The sequence below is a fragment of the Hipposideros armiger genome, unplaced genomic scaffold (assembly GCF_001890085.2).
Source record: "Hipposideros armiger isolate ML-2016 unplaced genomic scaffold, ASM189008v1 scaffold_950, whole genome shotgun sequence".
Lineage (NCBI taxonomy): Eukaryota > Metazoa > Chordata > Mammalia > Chiroptera > Hipposideridae > Hipposideros > Hipposideros armiger.
The window spans coordinates 155,472-177,288 of record NW_017732300.1 but is presented as its reverse complement, the minus strand read 5'-3'; the positions used below and the strand labels follow the sequence as shown (position 1 = coordinate 177,288).

Genomic DNA, 21,817 nt, shown 5'->3' with positions numbered 1-21,817 from the left:
GCCTCCATCTCTCCTCTATGCAATGACAGGGTACAGCCAGCCAGGTGAGGTGATATCTCAGACCCCTCCAGCTCTCAGGTAGGGTTAGCCCACCTCAAGACCTGGCTTAGTTCAAATCCTGGTTGCCCCATTGTGGGACCTTAGGTACTTTGCTTAACCTCTCCAAGGCTCAGTTTTCTTATCTGTAAAATGGGGATAATTATACTTTTCTCACCTAGTTGTGTGGATTGTTGAGGTAAGATGCACTCAGGACCTGGCACAGTTCATAAGAGGCTCTTGATGCCTGGTTTTACTATTATTATTGGTATATTATGGACCTCTCAACCCGTTTCTGCATTATCTTTGTTTTTAAAAAATTCTCTCTCTCTCTCTCTCTCTCTCTCTCTCTCTCTCTCTCTCTCTCTCTCCTCCCCTCCCCCCAGTGGGAGAGGTTGTTTTTTTTTAATTTAAAAAGCACCCTTAGTATGTCCCTTATATTTTTGCCAAACCCGAGGACCTAAGGCTTGGTTGGTCCTACGACTTCTCTCTGAGAACCCCAAGTTTGGGCAGCCCAGCCAGATCCAGGGGGCAGCTTCCCCTGCAAGCTGGCAGCTGAAATGGCTTGTCTGTCTGCTTTTAGTGTTGTTCCTAAACGTGATGTTGTCTCGGCTTGCAAGCCTCTAAAACTCCCTGCCTGCCCTCCCCTGCATACATTAGCCTTAATGTATTCTCTCTTGAATACTCATCATATTAAGGCTCCCGCTAGATACCTTGCTCGAAATAAATTTTATGGGCATACATCCTCGCCCTCATCCCCGTGCATTTGCGGCCGGGAGGAGAAATATAGCAGCATCTTTCCCCTCAGGCCAAACAACAATTAGGTGGGAATCGGCGGCCTCTGGCCCGGGACCCGCGAGATGCGGGAGGGAGCCGGCGCGCGCCCCACTGGGGCTCGCCCAGCTTCGGGAGGCCCGCTCTCCGTCAGGTTCTCCAAGGGTGAATTTGCCTACACTGGTACTGTCCGGGCTCCCCAGAATCCAGGCGTCTGCTCACACACAGATGCCCTCTCAGCAGGGCCGGGCCCCGGGGGCCAGTCGCTTGGCACACGCGGCTGGTGCGCACAGGTGCCAGCGCTCTGCACCCGTTTGTCCGTAAATCGCTTTCCTGAGCCAGGAGGGCCTCTTGGTTAGGCTTCCCTCTCCTCCCTTGTAAAATGATGCAGAGCTTCTTCCCTCAAGCCTCTGGCTCAGCACTGCAAGGGCTCCAAACGAAACGCCTGCAGGAGGAACCGCCCTCCCCTCCCAGCCCCCCCAACACACACCTCTTGCCTTTCAGGACTCTCTTTGCCTGAGTTGTACCCCCTTCCCCTCCCCAGGATAGACTTGTTACAGCACAGGTGCTCCTGGTTATCCGCCTGTCACTCCTCAAAGTCTCACCTGCGCCTATGCAAATCTCTCGCCTCCTAATGCCCTCTGCTCACCCAAAAGGGCCTCCCTGGCTGCTCCAGGACTGCAGATCCCTGATAATCCCCCGAGAGAGACAGGGGTGTGATCATAGGAGCACCTACTGGGAGGCAGCCAGGCAGCCCCTAAGCCCTGCAGAGTTGCTGTGTGATGTGGGCACTCTCTGAGCCTCCAGGTGCGGCCATGACATCCATGCAGGAATTCCCACCAGGGTTCAATGAGATTGAGCCCTTGAGCGTGGTCCCTGACTTGCCTTTCCCTCAGCCACAGCAGCCCCACATCCAACACCTGGTTACTGCAGTCATCTCTTACTGATAGCAAACCTTTACTGAGCATCAACTGCATACTGGATGCTTTGTTTGCTCTTCACAACAATCCTGTGAGGTGCTATTGTCAGCATCAACCCCCCTTTTTACAGGTGAGAAAACTGAGGCACAGAGAGGCAAAATAATTTGTTCAAGGTTAAACAGCAGAGTCAGGATTCAAACCCAGGCTGTCTAGCTCCAGGATCCATGGTCTTAACCTGCATCCTACCTACTATACCCTCTTATTTGATGGAAATTCCTGTAGCCATCATGTGCTCAGCACCTTGCTGGGTACATTGGAACTACTTCCTGGTTGAACAATTTCTTTGGCAAGGAGAAAACCTATTGAGATTAAAAAAACAAAAATCATACAAACCGGGACAGGTAGCAAGCCCAGTCTATAGGCATCTGCCTAAGTATGACTCCTGGTAGTTTTCATGGGGGCATTTTAGTCTGAGAATGAGCTTGAAGAACAAGACATCTAATGGGTTCTACTTTCAGGCAAATGTTGGAGGCTGCCATGGCCATGATGAGAACAGGCTGGGGTTAGGGTTTACTGGGTCCAAGATTGACACTTGTGTGTACAGGGCTAGTGATGACAATTTACTGACTATCTCAACAGATCTGTCTATAAGTTTTAGATACAGATGACTTAATACTTGAGAAAGCTTTCTCTCTGCATAGATTTAGATGTGTTTAATTCCTCCGCCCCCAGGGCATCAAGGCTAATTCCCTTATGTTAACGCTTTTAAATGATATCACAACCAACAAACATGATATGATTCAAGAAACACATACGATTCAAGAGATTTGGTTTTATTACTTTTGTGGATGTTTTCGAGTGTGCAGGAGAAAGTAGTGAAGAACTGTGTCAAGTTGAGCTTCTTAGAGGGACTTGATCAATTATTTATTCAATGATTAACACCTGTGGCGTTACTCTTGCATTCCAGGCACTGTGCTAGGCAGTGAGGATACAAAGTTGAGAAAGAAACACTGACCCTACCCCTTGAGGATCCCACCTTCTAGTGGGAATGACAATGTGTAAAGAAACAATTAGCCAAAGTCCTATTTATAATCAGGGTGAGAAGCCCTGGGGTTGCCAGCTTCATGGCATGCTATCATAGGAGGCCAAGTGCTTGCACTTTAATGTTTTTGTCCTTAATTTATTACCTTCCCTTTGGGGGCGGGGGAAAGTACAGGGGGGAAATGGCTAGAGATGCTAGCACTATTTGCTCATCCAACCATGGAAGCCTGACTATTTTGTAGTTTTTGAAACTACTTCAGTGGCTCAAAAATACTATCCTCCCCCCACACCCCTACTCCAAGCAATCCCTTTGTAAAGATGGGATGGCAGGAAAACAGACCCTGGGTAGGAAGTCCCCAGGACAGGAAGAAGAGGGTGGGGCCATGGTTAGGGCTCAGTGGCAGACAACAGAACCCACTTTCACCATTTAAGTGGAAAGTGGTCAGTTACCAGGTATTAGGTGGCTTTCAACTCAGTGTAGACAGTTCTGGGCCAATCTTCCAGAAATAACTCCCAGCCCCCAGAATTTCATTGCCACTGCCATGATTGATCAGGGCATTGAAACCGCAGACCCTCCCAGCCTCTGCATGCACCACACCAGCACAGTGGGAGCCTGCCCCTTGGCTGGGCCATTTAACCCAGTTCTGAATTCAGGTCTCTTTTATTTTTATTTTTTTAAAGCTTTTTATTGGGGAATTGGGGGAGGGGAACAGTGCTGGGGAATCGGGGGGAAGGGGAACAGACAAGTTGCTGTCCTTTTTGTTCTTCAGTCTAGTTGTGGAGGACTTTGCTTCACTGGCCCAAGTTGGCACCATCATTGCGCTCTTTCCGGGCGAGGCAGATCAGTCACTGGCCTCTGGACGGCTGCTCATGGCGGCTGCTGGCTGCTCACGCTGGCTGCTGGCTACACACGGTAGCCCATGGCAACCCACTGCAGCAGGGGTTGCAGCCTATGACTCACGGCAGCCCAGCTCCAGGTTGAGCTGTTGTTCAGCATCTTAGCTGTAGAGGGCAGTGTCACTGGCTCTCATATGTGGGATCCGAATTGGGGCCCTCTGGCACCCCAAGCCAGCTCTTAACCAACGCTGGCCCCCATGTCTCTTTTAAATACATCTGATTGGCAGGCTCACAATCATATTTGGAACCTGAGCTGCAAGGGAGCCTGGAAAAGCAGTTTCCAGTTTGTCTGTCTGCAGCACAGGAAGGTATATGTTAGGAGGGGATGTTGATGGAGCCAACCCATGGTATCCATTGCAGTTCATTGAAATACTCTCAGGAGGCTTTCTCAAAATTCTGAGATTCTTCCTCCACGGACACCCTCACTCTTGGGCCTCGGTCACTGCCTGCCCCCTACACAAGTCATTAGCTTATTAGGCCAGATAGCCTCTCAGTCTGTGCCTAGGTAGGGCTTACTTTGGGGCTGATGTTTTTATCCCAGAGTCCACCCAGTAGTGAAGATGTCACGGAAATAGAGGGGAATCTTTTGGGGTCTTCCTGGCCTGTTGACTGTGAACTTGCAACTGGCATAAATGGGGTAAGCTGATGCTGTAGCCTCGTGATGCTCTTAGAAACAGGTGACCTCTCTGGGTCAAAGCCACCCTAAGCCAGACCGGCAAAGCAGGGATTGGATGTCAGTCTCAATCTGCCCCTTAACCAGGCACCTTTGTGCAGTGTACAGCCTGCACAACTGTACGCAGCAGCCCTGGAGGTTTGGGTTATGTCCTTTCTAACAACTGGCAGAATGGGAGGCATCCACACAGGACCCGGTCTGGTTAGCAGTGCTGTGCGGAAAGCTCACATGGCCTCTCTCCTCTCCCCACAGAGATCCCCCAGTGCGCTGGCTGCAACCAGCATATCCTGGACAAGTTCATCCTGAAGGTCCTGGACAGACACTGGCACAGCTCCTGCCTCAAGTGTGCAGATTGCCAGATGCAGCTGGCTGACAGGTGCTTCTCCAGGGCCGGGAGCGTCTACTGCAAGGAGGACTTCTTCAAGTAAGTCAGAGCCAGGTGCAGCCTACTTCTTGCCCTGGTCTGTTTCTGCCTCTCCCTGGGCGGTGGTGGTGGTGAGGGAGGGAAGCTTGCAGTGTGGCAGGGTGGGTAGGGCGGTGGGTCCATCCTGGGGGGTGGGCGAATCCTCCTGCTGAGAGGCTGCTCCTCTGAGGTCCCCCTTTTGGATCACCAGCCCCATCGTTGCCGGAAGACAAGGGTCTCTGCGTCACTTGAGCTCTGCAAGGGGAGCCGGCAGGGAGCACATGCCAGGCTGACAAGGGGTCCCTGTAAATCCTAAAAAGAGCTGCTCTTTCTGTCTTGGATGTATCATTCTTGCAGCTTTCAGAGCAGGTGCACGGAGGGTCCTGCCCTGATTCTAGATGAGTCTCCGTGGTTGTGTTTCCCCCAGGCTGCTTCACGGGCCTCAGAGGCTTGGCAGAGTTGTTCCTGGTAAGGTCTAGCTAGGCTCCATCAGGGTCATCACTTTCAATGGAGACATGACGAAGAGGCAGTTTTCATGTGATGGTTAAGAGCCCAGACCCTGCCTGGGTTTGAACCCACTTATTAGATGTGTGCTCTTGGGCAAGTTACTCAACTTCTCTGTGTCTCAGTTTGCTTACTTGTAAAACGGGGCTAATACTAATCGTTTCTATCTCACAAGGTTGTTATTAGCTTAGGATGAGTCAGTATGTGTAAAGTGCTTAGGACAGTGCCTGGCATCTGAGTGTTAGATCTTGAGACCGCCCTCGGTTTTTCATTCTGATGTTGGGTCCGTCAGAAAAAATCCTGTTGGAGCTTTGGGTCAGGGTGAGAAGACCTCCTGGAATTTATTTTCTGTGGCATTTAGCCTGGGACGTCTCTCCCAGAATCTATTACCCGAGGTACTTAGCCTGGTGTCTCAGCCGACAGCAGCACAGCCAAGAACAGGAGGTGGGGATTGTCCACCGGTGACACTGAGCCCGGGGATGGGGGTGGCCCATGGGTGTGTGTGGAGGGGGTTGCGACTGCGGGGAGTCTGGCGGAGACCTGGAAACATTCAGCACGAATGAGCGAGCCCCAGAGAGGTGGGATGTGTCCTTTAGAGCTTGTGTATTCTGGGGACAGGGAGGAGACACCGGGAGACATGTCAGTCTTGGAAACAGGGCACAATTTCTCCTCAACCCTCCCAAAGGTATAACCCAAGGGAAAAAGTCATTTGAATTTCTGAAGATTCTCAATTATTTTTTTATAGTGCAATATGAATTGAAAGCACATTCAAGGTTATCTTGGTAGCTACTGGGGCTGCCTTCATGGCTTGTGTTCAGAAGGCAGCACTCATTGTCACCATCACACTTTGGGCAAATCTGCACTGCTGTCTCCTTGCGTGTGTGTGTGTGTGTGTGTGTGTGTGTGCGCGCGCGCGCACGTGCACCTGTGCGTAAGCGCTACCTGAGGATGGGAGCAGTGGCTGACACAGGCACACCCACCAAATCCTTGATGCTTCCAGTTGAGAGATGGGCCTCTGGTTCTCTGTCTAAGCCCTCTCTGTGTACTTCTCCTCTTTCCTGGAATCTTCCTTTCGCCTTCCCCGCCTCTGACCCTGGCCTTGTTTCCTTTACTCTGGCATTTACACAGCTCCGCCCTCTCCACCCTCATCCCTTCTCGGTAGGCAACAAGAGTTTGCCTCTGCCTTCCCCCCTCAGAGATGCACCTGCTGGCACCACAGCAGCTCTTAGGGGCCCCTGGATGGGGTGGATTTCACTGTATGTGTGTGTGTGTGTGTGTGTGTGTGTGCGCGCGCGCGCGCACGCATGTATGCACGTTGTAAACCTGTGAGCACCTGTGAACATGAACCTGTGTGCGTGTGAGGAAGGCAGGAGGAAACAGGCAAGTGGGCCTGGCTTTGAGGGGTTGGGTGAGCTCTCCCTGTGTCCATAGTCAGGACACCATTTTCCAGTTTGTCCCCTGTACCTGTGGAAAGTCTCGGTGAGCTCCACAGGGAGGCCAGAGGCCATGTTGCCTTTTTGCCCTTCTGGGGATGGAGTGGGTGATGAGATGTCGCAGGTCAGACCTCTGGCTGGTTCAGCCTGGCAGGTCAGGGCAGCCTGTGGGGTGCAGGCAAAGCCTGTCACGGCCACAGAACTAGGGCTCTGTCACCAGAGAAGCTCCTTTGAGCCCTGGAATCACCCTTGGGCCTCATCTGGTGTTTGGACCTTGACTGGCTGGCTCTGGGTTTGGGAGAGAGGGGTAGCAGCAGCTCAGGTGTAGGTTTTGATTGGGAGAAGTATTGATAAGGAAAGAAGGCCCCTCTCAACCCAGGAGGGGCCCAGAGTGCGGGCTAGGGATGGGTCAGCACTGGTCTACAAGCCACAAGCTCTTGACCAGAAATAACAGTGATGGTCACTCGCCCAGGCTGGTGCCCTGACCCTCTGCCTCCATGGCCTCCCCACACCATGGTCCTCATCTGCAACTTTCCAGGGCCTTGCTCAGCAGGGACTTCCTGACTGATACCCCCACTCTCTCTAGCCCAGTGCTTACCCACCAGACCTCACATCCTACCTCACAGCTCAGGTCCTGAACCCCCATCCCCCAGCTCCTTCAGCAGGGCCCCCTCTGCCTACAGAATATTCCAGATGCATTGCGCCATCAGAGCCTTTTGTCCTGTGCCCAGCACCCCTTCTAGTCCTAGCTTGCTGCTTTCCTCAGTACTGGACACCCCCACCCCCAGCAGCGTATCCCCTTGGCCAGGCATGCTCTGCATTGCCTCACCTCCAAGCCCTGGACATCCCAGGACGGTGTCCATCCTCTCAAAGTCTCCTCATCCTTCCGTGGCCAGGAGTGCAGCTCCTCAGTGGCTGGGAGCCCCTCGGAGGCATGGCCACCCTGTTCCTTCCCCCTCCTGGTGACTCAGCAGGAGCTGCCTTGTTTTGTTCATTCCTCATGCACCTGTTTGATCTTCCTGTTGTCTTGAGGAAAGACTTAACAGTCGTTCATTTTTCTGTCCCCCACATACACACCTGGCCCCGAGCCTTGCCCATAGGCCATTGCTGGGTTTGATGCCACAAAGAGTAGATTACAGAGAGAATTGACAATGTGCTTTGGTGACTAGTTTTTCCTGCCCCTTGAATGGAGTCCTGGGCGTCACAAAGGCCCAGGCTGCCTTGGAAATGTTCAGGCGGTTATTTAGCCACCGTTATTCTCCGTATTCCACAAGGCTGCCCTGCTTCGTAAAATGGCCCACTCTCAGGGGTGGAGCTTTTCGTAGGGCCAGGGAGCTGTCCATAGAATCAGTGCTAAATCCAGGTCATTCACTCTGGGATGCAGGTGCCATGCGGACAGAAATTTAAAGCTGAAAACGTTCTCCCCCATGCCAGTGGAGGGCCAATCAGGCATGAAGACTGGATAGCTCTGAGGCCCCCCAGGCAGGACACATGGACACATGGATTTATAGGGAGTCAGCAACCCCCCACCCCCGATCTTTGGGCCTGTGGCTGTTCAGTACAGGGAGGCACAGCTGTAGGTAGTTTGGTATATACTATATAGCAAGTTGCACTCTTGCTGGTGAAGACAGGGTCAGAGTGGCTTCACCTCCCACCCCCAGGGGTCTTGGGACCCGCTGCCCACTTGGGGCTCAGGCTGTGACGTGGCCACAGAGCCGGGTGCTCTGCTCCTTGTGATAGCTCATTCAATGTCCCCAGGCACCTGCTTTCAGGTGGCACCCCGGGTGGGGCCCACGTGCAGTGTGGAGCTGTGAGCAGAGAGAACATGAGGCAGGCATGAGGGGGCGGGGAAGTCCCTGGAACCCCAGGTCCTTCCCTCATATTATGTGAGGCTGCAGGAGTCGCCTCTGGCCGCCTTGTGAGAGGGAACACAGGCACCTTGCACCTGCATTCACCTGTCAGGCTCAGAATGCTTTCAGCTGTGGGATTTGGGAGACTCTCCTCTCTATACTCCTTGAAGAAAAAGAAAAAAAAAAGAGTAAAGAAAAAGCACTGTCCTTTTCTGACACCTGCCCCACAGCTCTGTTCAGAGGCGGACAGTGGGGCTCCCCGGCCTCCCTGGTCAGCACTGTGGTTCTAAGTTCTAGGATCAACATTTTAAATCGCTTTGCCCAACACAAGGGGCAGAGCCACTGCTTTGCATACCCCCAGGGGACATCCTTTGTTCCGTGTGAAGTTTTTGGAATCAAGACTGTAATGTGAAACGTGCCCCTTCCCCACCCTTCCTGCAGGTGTGTCATACCTAAGAAGCAGGGGGGCGGGGACACCGAGGGGAAACCTGGAGGTCAGCCTTCAGCTGGGGGAAACGTGGTAATACCTTGTGACTGGCAGCAGAGGGCGATGTTGGTGTGTGCACAAAGACACAGTGTAGGTTGTACTCTGTGGTTGTTGCATTTTTCTTTTGGGGCTGTTGAACTCTGTCTTGCTCAGTAACATTGGCTGATGTTTTGCTGTTGTTTGTGGTTGTTGCTTCTCGGGTCCTTGGATTCCCTTTCTCCAAAGGAAACATGATTCTGAGGCCCAAGAGGAGAGGCACTGAGTTGACTAATGCAGTGTGGTGCCAAGGCTATTCAATTTGAATCACAAGTTAAGGAGCCAACAATTCCTTGCACTGCATTTGCTAAGCAGGTCCTTTCTGGGCTGTGTGTCCAGCATGTCACGGATCTCCTACCTCCTTGCAAAGGGACCAGGGTTTGAGGAGGGCAGGGTCTGGGAGTAGGGCTTCTGCGACCCCTCCTAGTCACTGACCGGGTCCTGGGAGGAGCCTGACAGCTCCCTTATTCTGAAGCACAGTGAAGACAGGACGGGTTCTCTGCTACAGGAACTGGTTCAAGTGCTGCCTCTGTCTGCTGGGTGCCCTTAGGCAAGTTCCTTGACATCTCTGAGCTCCAGTGTCTTCTTTAGGAAAATGGGACTGTTAATGGTAGGTGCTCCAGGAGACCTGGCATACTGGAGCATTTTGTGAAAGGGAGTTATTTTACGAGCAGAGTGGTTTGGGGAATTCAAACGGAACACTTGAATTCCTGGCCTGTCTTTTCGCAGCTGTTTAGCTGTTTGTCAGCAAACAAGTGACTAGGCCTCTCTGAACCTATTCCCGTTTTGTGAAGAGGCATTCGTTCTCACCCACGGAGTTGCTGGGAAATGGGAAAAGGATAGTGTACAAACCATGTCCAGCTCAATCCTAGGTGCTAGATTGATATCTCTGGGTTTCTGGTCCTAACTGTGGCCACTTGACCCACAGTCCTGGAGGGCCAGGCGGGCAGAGTCCTCCCTCAATGTTGGGCCTGTGCTGGCTTCCGACCTCTTCCCCTCCTTCCCCTCCACAGGTTTGAGACCCTCCCGTTGAGATGCCTTTTAATGGCCCAGCGCCCCTCAGATGGAGGTGGGGGTAGCCTGGCAGGGCAGGAAGGACCCACGGCAGTAGGCTGGGGCTGAAGCACAGGGTAAAGACGCCATGCGGGCTTCCATGAAGATGTGGGAAACCAACCAGCGATGACTGTACTAGGAAAACGAACATAGCTATAGAATCAAAGAGGGAGCGACATTCATACAAATATTAAAGCGCAGCCTTCGGGGACCTTCCAGGCCTGTGAGAAGCTTCAGGCTGTACCCCTGGCCACCAGCGGTGTGTGCTCACACCGGCCTGCAGAGGGGTTGTGGGGAAGTCGGAGGCGTGACTGCCACTCTAGGGCGTTCCCGTCTAAACCTTCATGCTTCTCTGGGGGGCGTCTTCCTGCCCCTGAGGCCCCCACCCTGCCTGGCGGGCAGAGGTGGGCGCTGTCGGGGACCAGCCGGGAGGGAGGGCTGCTGTGTGGCTTGTCAGTGGGTGGCTGGTGGGCTGCTCACCCGGCCAGGCGGCTCCGCCCCTCCCCCAGCCAGTCAATCTCCAGGCAGTCAGCAGGGCTGTCAGCCAAGGGCAGGTAAGCGGCGTCCTTGGGAGCCTGGGCGCTGCTGATTTATCCCCACAGTTCAGAACAGCCTGTTTCAGCTCCCGCACACTCTTGTGTTTGGCCCGGCCAGCGGGCGGTTTTGCTGGCTCCTGTCAGGGCTTCACTTATGACCTTGTCCCATCACTCTGGTGACCCGGGCATCCATCTCTCAGCTGGCCAGAGGACCACGGGACATTAGCTAATATGGGACAAAGCCAACAGGGTGGACTTCATAGAGGGCGTAGGTGTGGGTTCGAACCCAGGCTCAGGGTGGATTTGGGGTATGAGACCACTCTGAGCTTCACGTTCCCATTTCTAAAAAGGGATGGGAATAAACATATCTCCTTTTTAGAGTTACTATGAGGACTGAGTATGATGAAGGAAGGAAGTGCTTAGTTATTTTTAGTAGCTGTTCTTACTAAGGTCATGATGGTGTTATCTACGCAGGCGGACAAAAGAGGCGAGAGGGAGGGCCCTGGGGGCAGAGGCTACAAAAGGCCTCAGGCCAGACGGGTCCTGGGGTGGGAGGTGGGGCCGCGTCCAGGGGCAATGGTCTGTCAGGCGATTGGAGCCACTGCCCACCTCTGGCTGTGAGGAGCCTGCATGAGTTACCCACAGGATGCCAGCCCTCCCTGTGTGGTCAAGAGCTCTGTGGCAGCGACTGCAGCCTTCACCTTCACTTCTCAGAGCGGGGTTTCTAGCTCTGGCCTGAGGGACCAGCCTGTGCTTGTGTGGCCACCTCTTGCTAGCTGGCACCCTGTTGCTCCGAGAAAAGGCCCCTTTAGTTCCGGGGCTGGTTGTGGATCCAGTCTGGGACCAGGGTTTTTCAGGTCACTTGTTATTTCTGATAACTACACACCTGCTAAGTCTCTCTCTCTCTGTCTCTCTCTCTCTCTGTCTCTCTCTCTCTCTCTCTCTCTCTCACTCACTCTCAAAATGTGCTTAAGGAACTCACAGGGGGAGGGTCTCTTTGACGTGCGACTTTCCATAATTTCTGAATAGTTTATAGTCTAATTCCCTCGCTAAGCAAATTAAACCTTTTAAGGTAACGATCAGATGGTGCAGATAGTGGCTGTGTGTGCGGACATTTGTAAGATTCAAACCCACTGGTGGGACGAGGCCCACAGTCATTTGCGAAGGCCTGTAATCAAGGCAGAAGCAATTACTTAGCTGAGCGGTTCCCCCTGGGACCTGAGGCTGTATATCAGGGGTGATGAGTCCGTGGATTATCTGTCTGCCTGCCCCCAGCACTCAGTTCAGCTGTGCCCGTCGTCCCCCCCCCCCACCCCCGCCAGCCCAGCTGCAGTCAATGGCCTCCTGACGTCTGTGGAACCTGCATTCCTGAGACTTTGCTGCCTTGGGGGAATCTGTTTGGAACCAAGGAGTTGCAAATCAGCCTGGGAGTCAGGTGGCACGTGGGCTGTGCAAACAGGGACCCCAAGCAAAGAGGGGTCTGGGTGACTTGGGAGTAGACGGTGTGGGGGCAGCTTCTTTACCCCAGGAAAACACACCAGCCAGCAGTGCCCTCGCCTCACTGCTGAGGCCCAACCTCCTTCTCTCTCCTTCGCCTCATAAACCCCTGCCATTCAGGTACCAAGTCACAGGGCCCTGCCTCCCAAATGCCCTCTCTTTCATCCTTGCTGCCTCAGTCCTCTCTCAGGCCCCTGTCACCACACCTCTGCACCGCTGGACGCTTTCCCAGTCGGCTGTCCTTTCTGTCAGGCCTGGCTCTGGCCACGTTGCCCCATCGCCCCCTGAGACTTGCACGCTTAGCTCTCAGGGCCACCATCTGGCTCAGCCCCATTTCTTGCTGGTTCTCTGGCCGAGGTCACATGGCAGGGGTGGGAGGGGAGGGTCCTGTGAGCGCTGTCTCTGGCTTGTTGCTCTGGTTCCTGGGGATGTGTCTGTGCCCCTGGAAGCCCTGCTTAAGGAGAAGCCACAGACCAGACTTGGGCTCTGTGGTGGGCGTGGTGGGCCAGCACAGTGGGTGAGCCTGGCGTGTGATATGAGGCGCATGTGTGGGGCCACTGCCTGTCTCAGCACCTGCCACACCACCATTCAGAATGAGTCCTTGGGTCTTCAGGGACTTGAGAAACAACAAGCAATCTGCATATGCCGCAGGGGAGCCAAGCACATCTGTCACATGGGTTTCTCAAAGAGTGGTCCATGGAACAGCTGCACTGGGACATCCGCAGCGGGGCTGGTTAAAAGTGTGGATTCCCGGCCCAGGATCAGGAGTCAGGGATGGCTTTTCTGCTTTCCAGCAGACCTCCCAGGTGGCTCTTCTGCTCAAGGTAATTTGGTAACAGCTGAGCTAACACCTGGGCAGGGAAGCACCAGCCTGGAATAAAGAGGGATTAGATGCCTGGAGAAAAGGAGTGCGAAGGAGGGAGAGTGGTGTTGGGCCAGTCAGCCCACTACTCCCAGCCTGTCTCCACCTGTGTCAAGCGAATAGTAACACCTACCTGCAAGGGCTGTTGTGCGTTTTAAATGAGATAATTCACATGACGGTGCTTGGTGCAGACTACATGCTTAATGCCCATTTACAGAAATTAAGGGAGGGGGCTGGGCTCTTGTAGAAGAGAATGGGGTTCTACACACCTGGTTCTCTCTTGGGAAGCAAACCTTCTCCCAGCAGGGAAGGAGGACAAGTGTGGCTGAGGGAAAGGGACAACTGGTCTCTAGCTCCTTTTTTGCCACTAACTGAGCTGTGTGATCTTGGGCAAGTTACTATCCCTCTCTGGGCCTCAGTTTCCTTCGGTGTTAAATGAGGGGATTGGACTAGGTCACTGGTTCTAAAAGCTTTTCTAGTAACATTCATTTCAAAATAACATTGAACACTCATGAAAGAGAAAAGCATTATATTAAACACCCCAAATAAAAAGCAGAGCACCGGGGGCAGCTCTGGTGGGCCTGGGAAGTGTATGTGTGAGTGTGTGCATGGGAGGGGTGGGGCTGTGTCCCCACTCCCCAAAGCTCTAACATTCTCTGGTGTCAGGCCTTCTCCAAATATGGCCACTGTAATGTATGGAGAAGGCTGACCATTCTCGGGCAGAACTTTATGTGCCCGTGACATGGCTGTGGTGCTGATATATGCTGGAAATATTGGTACATACAGTAACAGTAAATATCAGCAGCTTACCTGTCAAGTGTGCTGATAGATAAAAGAAATACATGTAGGGAAGTGTCAGCTGGGGAAAAAATATACGGCCTGCTGTAAATCACCGCCAAGCAATTAAAGCATAAAATTAAGTTATGCAGTATTTTGTTTCCTTGGGACAGTGCACTGTGCTGTGGCAGTTCCCCAACACGGGAGACTGGCTGGGCCCCCACTGACTGCCTCCCCATGGCCGAGAGTAAGAAAGAGCATTGGGGGGGTAACTGGTTAGCTCAGTTGGTTAGAGCATGGTGCTGATAACACCAAGGTTGCTGGTTCAATCCCTGCGTGGGCCACTGTGAGCTACGCCCTCCTTAGAGTCAACTATGCCATTGTAGCATGAAAGCAATGTGTAACCAATGACCGTGGCTATTCCCCAATAAAATTAGAAAAAAAAAAAAGAAAGAGCATTGGGTTCAAATCCCAGCTCCACTGTTTATGGCTGTGAGGCCTCTGACACATGACCTGCCCTCTCTGAACTTGTTTCCTCATCTACAAATGGGGGCATATGTATTAAGGCATGCCATAGGCGTGGGTCATACGTTATTTATTCACCAAATATTCACTGAGCACATAGCCTGAGCCCTGCTTTAGGCATGGATTCAGCAGGGACACAAAACAGGTATGTCCCTTCCAGAGAGGGAGAAAGACCATAAACAAACAAGGAATTGCACAGTACATCCATTGGAGAGGGGGAAAGGAGTGCTGGGGGGCCGGGAGGTGGTCAGGGAATGCCCTCCGGGGAAGGCGACACTGGAGGGGGGACCTGCAGAAAATTCAGGAGTGAGCCACTGAAGCTATCTGAGGAAGAGTGTTCCAAGCTGAGGCAGCAGTGCCAGGCCGAGGCGCCAGCATGGCTGGGGAGAGCGAGCAGGCAGGCCGGCTGAGCTGAGGCTAGGACGGCACTGGGGGGCTGAAGGGTGGAGGGTCCTGTTGGCCAGACAGGGACTTGGATTTTTACTGTGAGTGAGAGGGGAGGCACTGGAAGGCTTTGAGCAGGAGCGTGACATGATGCAGGACCCCTGTGGCTACTGTGTGGAGAAAGGATTTGGTGCAGGGCCTGAGCAAGGGACCCATTCAGAAGCAGCGGTGGGAGAGGGGTGGTGGTGTCTGAACTGGGAGGCAGAGACGGACGTGGTGGGAAGCGGTTTAATTATTATTATTATTATTATTATTATTATTATTATTATTATTATTTTAAACCTACTGGGGAACAGTGTGTTTTTTCCAGGACCCATCAGCTCCAAGTCAAGTTGTTGTTTTCAATCTAGTTGTGGAGGGCACAGCTCACTTGCCCATGTGGGAGTCGAACTGGCAACTTTGGTGTTACAAGGACCGCGCTCTAACCAACTGAGCTAACTGGCAGCCCAGAAGTGGTTCAATTCTTGATGTAACTTTGGGTAGAGCCAACAGGATTTGCTGACAAACGCGATGCAGGGGAACAGCAGGGGTGGGGGGTGGGGTGGTATATCCAAAGCTTTGAAGAATGAAGTCGCCCTTCTCTGAGAGGGGGCAGACCACAGGAGGAGCAGGTCCTGGGACAGGTCAGGAGTTCAGACATCCAAGTAGAGATGCGTGCAGGGCAGGCAGGGAGACATATTGTGCTGGAGTTAGGCGAGAGGTCTGGGCTGGAGATGGATGTGAAATCCCCAGGGGGGTGGAGTAAGACTGAGTAGGGGTGTGGGAGATGGCGGCTGCCAGCTGGGAAGAGCAGACCAGGAGAGCTGGGCCCTGAGACCAAGGAAGTGCGGTGTTCTCAGGAGGAGGCAGGACGCCAGTGCTGGTGAAAGATCAGGGGAGATGGGTGTGAGTGTGTGTGTGTGTGTGTGTGTGTGTGTGTGTGTGTGTGTGGAGAGATTTATTATCAGGATTGGCTCAAGTGATTGTTGAGGCTGAGAAGCCCCAGGATCTGCAGTCAGCAAGCTGGAGACCCAGGGGCAGCTGAGAGTGAAAGTTCCAGTCCAAAAGCCGGCAGGCTGGAGACCCACGAAGAACTGATGTTTCAGTTTGAGTCTAAAGGCAGGACAAGATCAATGTGCCCGCTCAAGGCAGCCAGGCCCGGGCGGTTCCCTCTTATTCTTGGGAGGGTCCTCCTTTTGCTCTATTCAGGCCTTGAACTGATCGAATGAGGCCACCCACACTGGGGAGGGCAGTCTACTCTACTCGGTCCACTGATTCAAATGTTAGTCTCATCCAGAAACACTCTCACAGACACACTCAGGATAAGGTTTAGCCAAATACCCTGTGGCCCAGTCAACTTGACACGTCACATTAACCATCTGAATAGATTCAAGAGAAGAGAGCGAACAGGGGCATTAGAGACCTTGCGTATAGACCCCTCTTTTGAGGAGTGTTGCTCTACAGAGAGTAGAGAAATGGGTGGTAGATGGGGGAGCTGTGGGGTCAAAATAGGGCTTTTTTTAAAGTGGCAGAAATAATAGCATGCTTGTATGCCGCTGGGCAGGATCTAGTAGAGAGAAAAATTAATGATGTGGGAGGCAAAGGGGATGATTGCTGGAAGAATGATCTTATTAGGCAAGAAGGAACGGACTCTGTGCCCAGGTGGGCGGTCAGGAGCACAGGAAGCGGAGGGCAGTTGGGGGCGGGTGGGCGGACAAGATGGCGGGAGGGCATGGCAGGTCTTGGCTGAGAGTTCTCTTTTCTCCGGGGGAATAGGAAGCGAGGTCACCAGCTGAGACCGAGGATGAGGGGCTTGAGGGAGAGAAGGTATCGGGGAGGGTGGGAGAGTGAATGAGCTAGCGGGGTGTTATGGGGGTTTCCCGGGTCCTCCTGAGGTCCAGGGCATGAACTTAAGGTGAGCCCAGGCGGTGAGGTGCTGTGTGTCCCTCAGCTCTGGGTGGAGCAGGAGAGTCGCTTTGAGGCAGGGAGCTGCGGGCGTGTGCAAGGGAGGGATTAGTAGGATGGACCAGGGCCCCTTTGCTGGGGAAGAAGGGGAGAATGGAGGCCAGGAGGGGAGGAGGGGACAGGGAAAAGGTTAGCTAGTCCTGGCAGGGCTGCAGAGTCATGGGCGGGGGCTGCTGCAGACAGTGAGCGGGGAGGTGGTGCTTGGACCTTGGGACGGTTGGAAGTTATTCCTGGAGGTGCTGCAGTTTCTGGGAACAACAGGGTCTGGGGTAGATCATGGGGGTGAGTGACTGACAAAGGGTGGAGGCCATGACCTTCAAGACAAGAGGTCAAAGGATTGAGAGGGCAAGGGCAGGAAGGACTGTTGAGTGGATATCAATATCACCGAGAATGATGGCAGGAGGGATGGTGACAGTGATGGTGAGACAGGAGCCAAACTCGCCAAAGGATGAGGGGGAAGGTGGTGGGTGCGGCAGCAGGGTCAGTCCGTGTGTTGGGATAAACACCCCTGCGGGTGAACGTGCCCAGGGCAGCCCTGTATGGCAGGGCTGGGAGCCTCATGGTCAGTGGCTCAGAGAAGCTGGGAACACTTGAGGGGGACAGAACCCTCCACCCAAGTTCCAGTCTAGGGTCGGGGCACCATGGCCGGCTTCTCAGTGGATGTTTGCTGCCTTTGCTGCCCGCCGTGTGCCAGCTGCGTTGTCAGAAGCACTGAGGTCAAACCCTGGTTCTCTCACTCGTGGCCTGTGCGAGCTGCACCCTACACTTCCCCAACCTGAACCTCAGTTTCCCACCTGCTAGAAGGTATCCTAACACCCACCTCTCAGGTTAGGCTCTCAGGAGACTTGTGGAATGAGTGTGATGATGACAACAAAGTGGGGTGGAAAGTTTGTGTTTTAGGAAACTGTGGGCTTCATTTCAACTGTGGGCCAGGGTTCAGCTCCCTCCTCGGAAAAGCCTTTGACAGGAGCTACAGTTATTATGCTGCTTGTCGATCCCGCCTTCACACAGGCATGCATCCATTCACCCACTCAGTGGGTCCTGGCTGCCTACTCCATGCTGGGGAGGATGTGAGAACTGCCTGGGATGCTGGTCTGAGGAGGGAAGTAACACAGATCAGCTCCAGCTGCTTTCCCTGGGGGCTCCCCGGAGGCCGGGCCAGGCAGGGCTGACCAGAGATTGTCCTTCTGGTGAGCGAGGCCAGTGCAGTTTGCACCCGACTGGGTAGGGCCCTGCACACAGTAGGTGCTCAGTGATAGGATGAAGGGGGTACCACCTGGGAAATCCCCAGGAAGCATCTTCCTTGGTTGGTGTTCAGCTCTGGCCCCACCCCCAGCACCCTTCAAATTTGGTCAGGTTGCTGTATTGCTTCTCTGTGTAGCAGCCCAGTTCACGGTTAGACCTCGTTGCGGACCAGGCAATTTTAACTATGGCCTCCTCATCACACCTGTCTCATTATACCTGTCACAGAACAAGTTGTGTAGCCTGTTCAGGCAGTGGCTGTGACTCCGGCTGGTCCTAGGTCTGGAAACATACCTCCCCTGTTCCCCCCAAAGGACAGCACATTATTCTGGGTCCATGGGTTCTGACCGGAAGTGGAGGCAGGGTGTCCCCTGGGGCTGCACCATGTTGGGGGAGCCCTGTGGGCCAAGGGGTGCATGCAGTCCCCTCAGCAAGCTTCCTGTTGGCTGTGCTCCAGGGGAGAAAGGTAATAAGGAGCAGCTTCCACTTACCATCGGTATAAATCCCACAATCTGGAAAATTGCTTCAATTGCTAAAAAACGCTGGTGGAAAAGTCCATTTATTTTTCATTTTTCTTGTGCACTTGCCACCCTCACACATGAATCACTGTCGGTATGTAGATTAAATTTATACCCCCGTTATCTTTCATGTCTCTGGGGCGCTGGTGTCAACTGGGTTTCTGGTTACTGAAAGCCACTGTCTGCTTTGTGGTGGTGAGAGACAGGTGGCTCTCTCTGTGGGACAGGAGGTTGGGGGGGGGTGCGGGGGGTCCCTGCTCTGTCCTGGAATCTCCCCTCAGCCTTCCCCGTGCTCCAGTCCCTGTCCCCTCATTTTGTCCTCAAGATAGGATTTGCTTCTTGGAAAACGCCAGTTCTTCTCTGGACTGCTTCTGCTCCAATGTTTGCAGTAAAGGATTCGGACATCCTAGATTTTGGGTATTTTATTTGGTGGTGGGTGGGTGGGGGGGGGTTGTTGCAGTGAGCATGATGAAACATTGTTTCATTTTGAACACCTGCTTTGAGAATTGGCCTGGACTGGATATAAAAACTACAGGCACTTTGAAAACACATTCTAGTAACACATATACAAGTTTCCTTTCTCTGTCCTCCAAACACACACACACACACACACACACACACACACACACACACTCCATAGGATAGAGCTGGGGACCTTTCTCTTTAATATAGGTGACGTGGTTAGATAGCAGTTGTCACAGAAGCCTGGCTCTCACTTGTGTCCTAGGAGATGCAGAACATTCTAGAACTGACAGCATACTTTGTTCTCCATTCTTATATTTAGCCATCTCCGTGCATGGCCTCTAAAACCGTGGTTCTGTCTTCACTGATTTATTGATTCAACAAACATGAACTCTACTTTTCTGGGTCCTAGATCTCTTTGAGAATCTACTGAAAGCCCAGGCGCCCCCCTACCCCCGGCCCTGATACACAATTTTGAACACCTTGGGAGTGGTTTACAGAGCCTGTCCTGTGCCTATGTAGGCTGAGAATGCTTGCCATAAAGAGGCCTGCTCCATGCACCCCAACCTCCTCACAAAACTAAGAGCCATTCCAAGGGCTCAGAAGTCTGGGGTCCTTCCAAGCCAAATGTCGCAGCCCCTCACACCCCAACACCCTTCTCAGATCTGGCCTCAGTCAGTCCCCTGGGCCACACTCCTGGCTCTTTCAGGGTTACCCATCTAGACTTAAAGACCCCCCACTTCTCTCTGTGACACCATGTCCCCCTGAGAGGGGGCGCTTCTGAAGCCCCAGCTGGCCACGCCTGCTCCGGGCCCCTGCATCCCCCCAGCAGGTATCATTACTGCATAAGAGACCCATCATTCTGCATTAATCTGGGATTCATCATGATAGCCATGACCATAATTAATTTATTTGGTATTAATGTGGATGAAATATGTACTGTCCTTTCAGGGGAAATCAGGCTGCCTATAAGCATTAGTTAAAAGGACCATTAAAATCAAACCTTCCCCAGATCCATTAGGCGAAGTCTTTCATCCTGAAGAAGATAAAGTTGTGCTGTGTGAAATGTCATGAATAATTAGGTTGATTGCTGTTTTAAACTCTGCCCCTGCCTCCCCAACCCCTCCCGCCTCCCTCCTGAAGTGGGGAAGGCTCACCTGCAGAGGAGAACCCCCCCCTTCCGCACCCAGGCCTACCCTGGCCTCAAATATCCCCGCTGGCCTCTATGGCCACTGGTGTGGCTCTGTGTGCGTGGCCAGAATGGGGAAAGGAGCTTCAATGACCCCCTTGGACTACACTTCCAAGGTGTCTGCTTCTGCTCCCTTCCTAATGCTAGCTCAGGGTGGCAGTGGGCGCCTTCCTCTTGCCTTGGTGCTGGTCCAAGAGCCGTAGACCAGGGAGCGGAGTGGCATTTTTCAAACGGGTCTGCAGACTTCCTGCCCTGAATGGCTCGGGGGCAGGAAAATGCAGATTCCTGAGCCCACCCCGGACCACCACATCTCAGGGGCTATGCATGGGAGGGCGTCGGAGGCAGGCATGGGGGGCTTTGGTGTGTGCCGGGCAGAGCCCTGCTCTGCTGCCCAGGTGCGATTTCTCCGGAGCTCCAGGGTGGACACTGGCGCGTGTCGTCTCCCGGCCACACAGGCTCCTCTGGTGGGGCGCACGCAGACGCCCTGTGGGCTTGTCCTCTAGGCCCAGCCATAGAGTTGGAGAAGCCAGGAGGTGAAGGGTGAAACTGCGTGTTCAGAGGAGGCTTAGACATTCCTCAGGTCCTGGGTGAATTAATGGGTGTTTATCGGGCAGTGTGGAGCCCTGGGATGTCAGCCTTGGAGAAGGTATTAGATGCTAGTTTGGATCCAGCCCCTTCGTTTTGTGGTTAAAGAGCCCAGACACAAAGCAATGGGGCCCATTGGAGGCAGAGGGAAGAGATGGTAAGCACTGGGTGGCCCAGGGGTTTATGTCCAGGGACACCCCCGAATTTTGGGGTGGGAGAGGGACGATGGGAAGTGGGGGGAAGCCGGACAGCCTGCGCCCTAATCTTTTCATGCTGCTCTGACAGGCGCTTCGGCACAAAATGCACGTCCTGCCAGCAAGGCATCCCCCCGACCCAGGTGGTCCGCAAGGCGCAGGACTTCGTCTACCACCTGCACTGCTTTGCCTGCATCATCTGCAACCGGCAGCTGGCCACGGGGGACGAGTTCTACCTCATGGAGGATGGGCGGCTGGTGTGCAAGGAGGACTACGAGACGGCCAAGCAGAACGGTAACCGGCGCCGCCCTGCACAGTCCCCCTTCCAGACGTTTGTCAGGCTGTGCCCTCTGCTTGGCGTGTCCTTCTGCCTGAGTCCCTCAGAGCCCTGCTCACACGTGCCTCTGAGACCCATGCCTGAGCTCTACAGGGAGAGTTAATTCTCAACACCCCCAACCCTTCGGCACTTGCTGGCTTCACTAAAGCATGAATCAGTGGTGGCCACGTGAGCCCACACCTGTCTTCCACACTGGCTGGTGGGCTCAGGAGCCCCCAGGGACCTTATGCTCCCTATCTGGGTGGCTCCTTGACCGGGTGGGGCTGGGGGAGGTGCTCTGTCTACAGTGGGCACTTGGGGGTGCTCTTTAGCCTTGTATATCAGAGTACATGTACATTTACCTCAGCACCCCGTCCCACCTCAAGGGCTTGTCAGCAAGAGCCCTCGAATTGGCCTGAGTCACCTTTGGAATGGTCAGCACGGACTTCAGGTGACAGTGTTCTATTTCCCCCCAGCCTGCGTGCTCCTAGAGGGCGGGGACTTAGGGGTGATGACTCCTCGTGTCCCTGAAGGCCCTGATGTGAGAGCAAGTGCTCAGCCTGTCTCCACATCCGGGGAGACTCCAACTCAGTCATATGACTCCCACCCACCCTGCCAC

At 53.6% G+C, this 21,817-nt stretch overlaps 1 protein-coding gene across 6 annotated transcripts in view; it reads left to right on the top strand.

The window, feature by feature from the left end:
* Positions 1 to 21,817, top strand: part of LHX4 (LIM homeobox 4) — a 42,774-nt gene that overhangs the window by 13,054 nt on the left and 7,903 nt on the right. For 5 of the 6 annotated variants that reach the window (XM_019630815.1, XM_019630816.1, XM_019630812.1 and 2 more), the window contains 2 exons: positions 4,594 to 4,765; positions 20,974 to 21,176. In XM_019630815.1, the coding sequence (XP_019486360.1) occupies positions 4,701 to 4,765; positions 20,974 to 21,176 (268 nt within the window). In that variant the 5' untranslated portion in view covers positions 4,594 to 4,700. Of the gene's footprint in view, positions 1 to 4,265; positions 4,306 to 4,593; positions 4,766 to 20,973; positions 21,177 to 21,817 lie in introns of those variants that run through there. The other variant, XM_019630814.1, reaches the window with a different exon arrangement.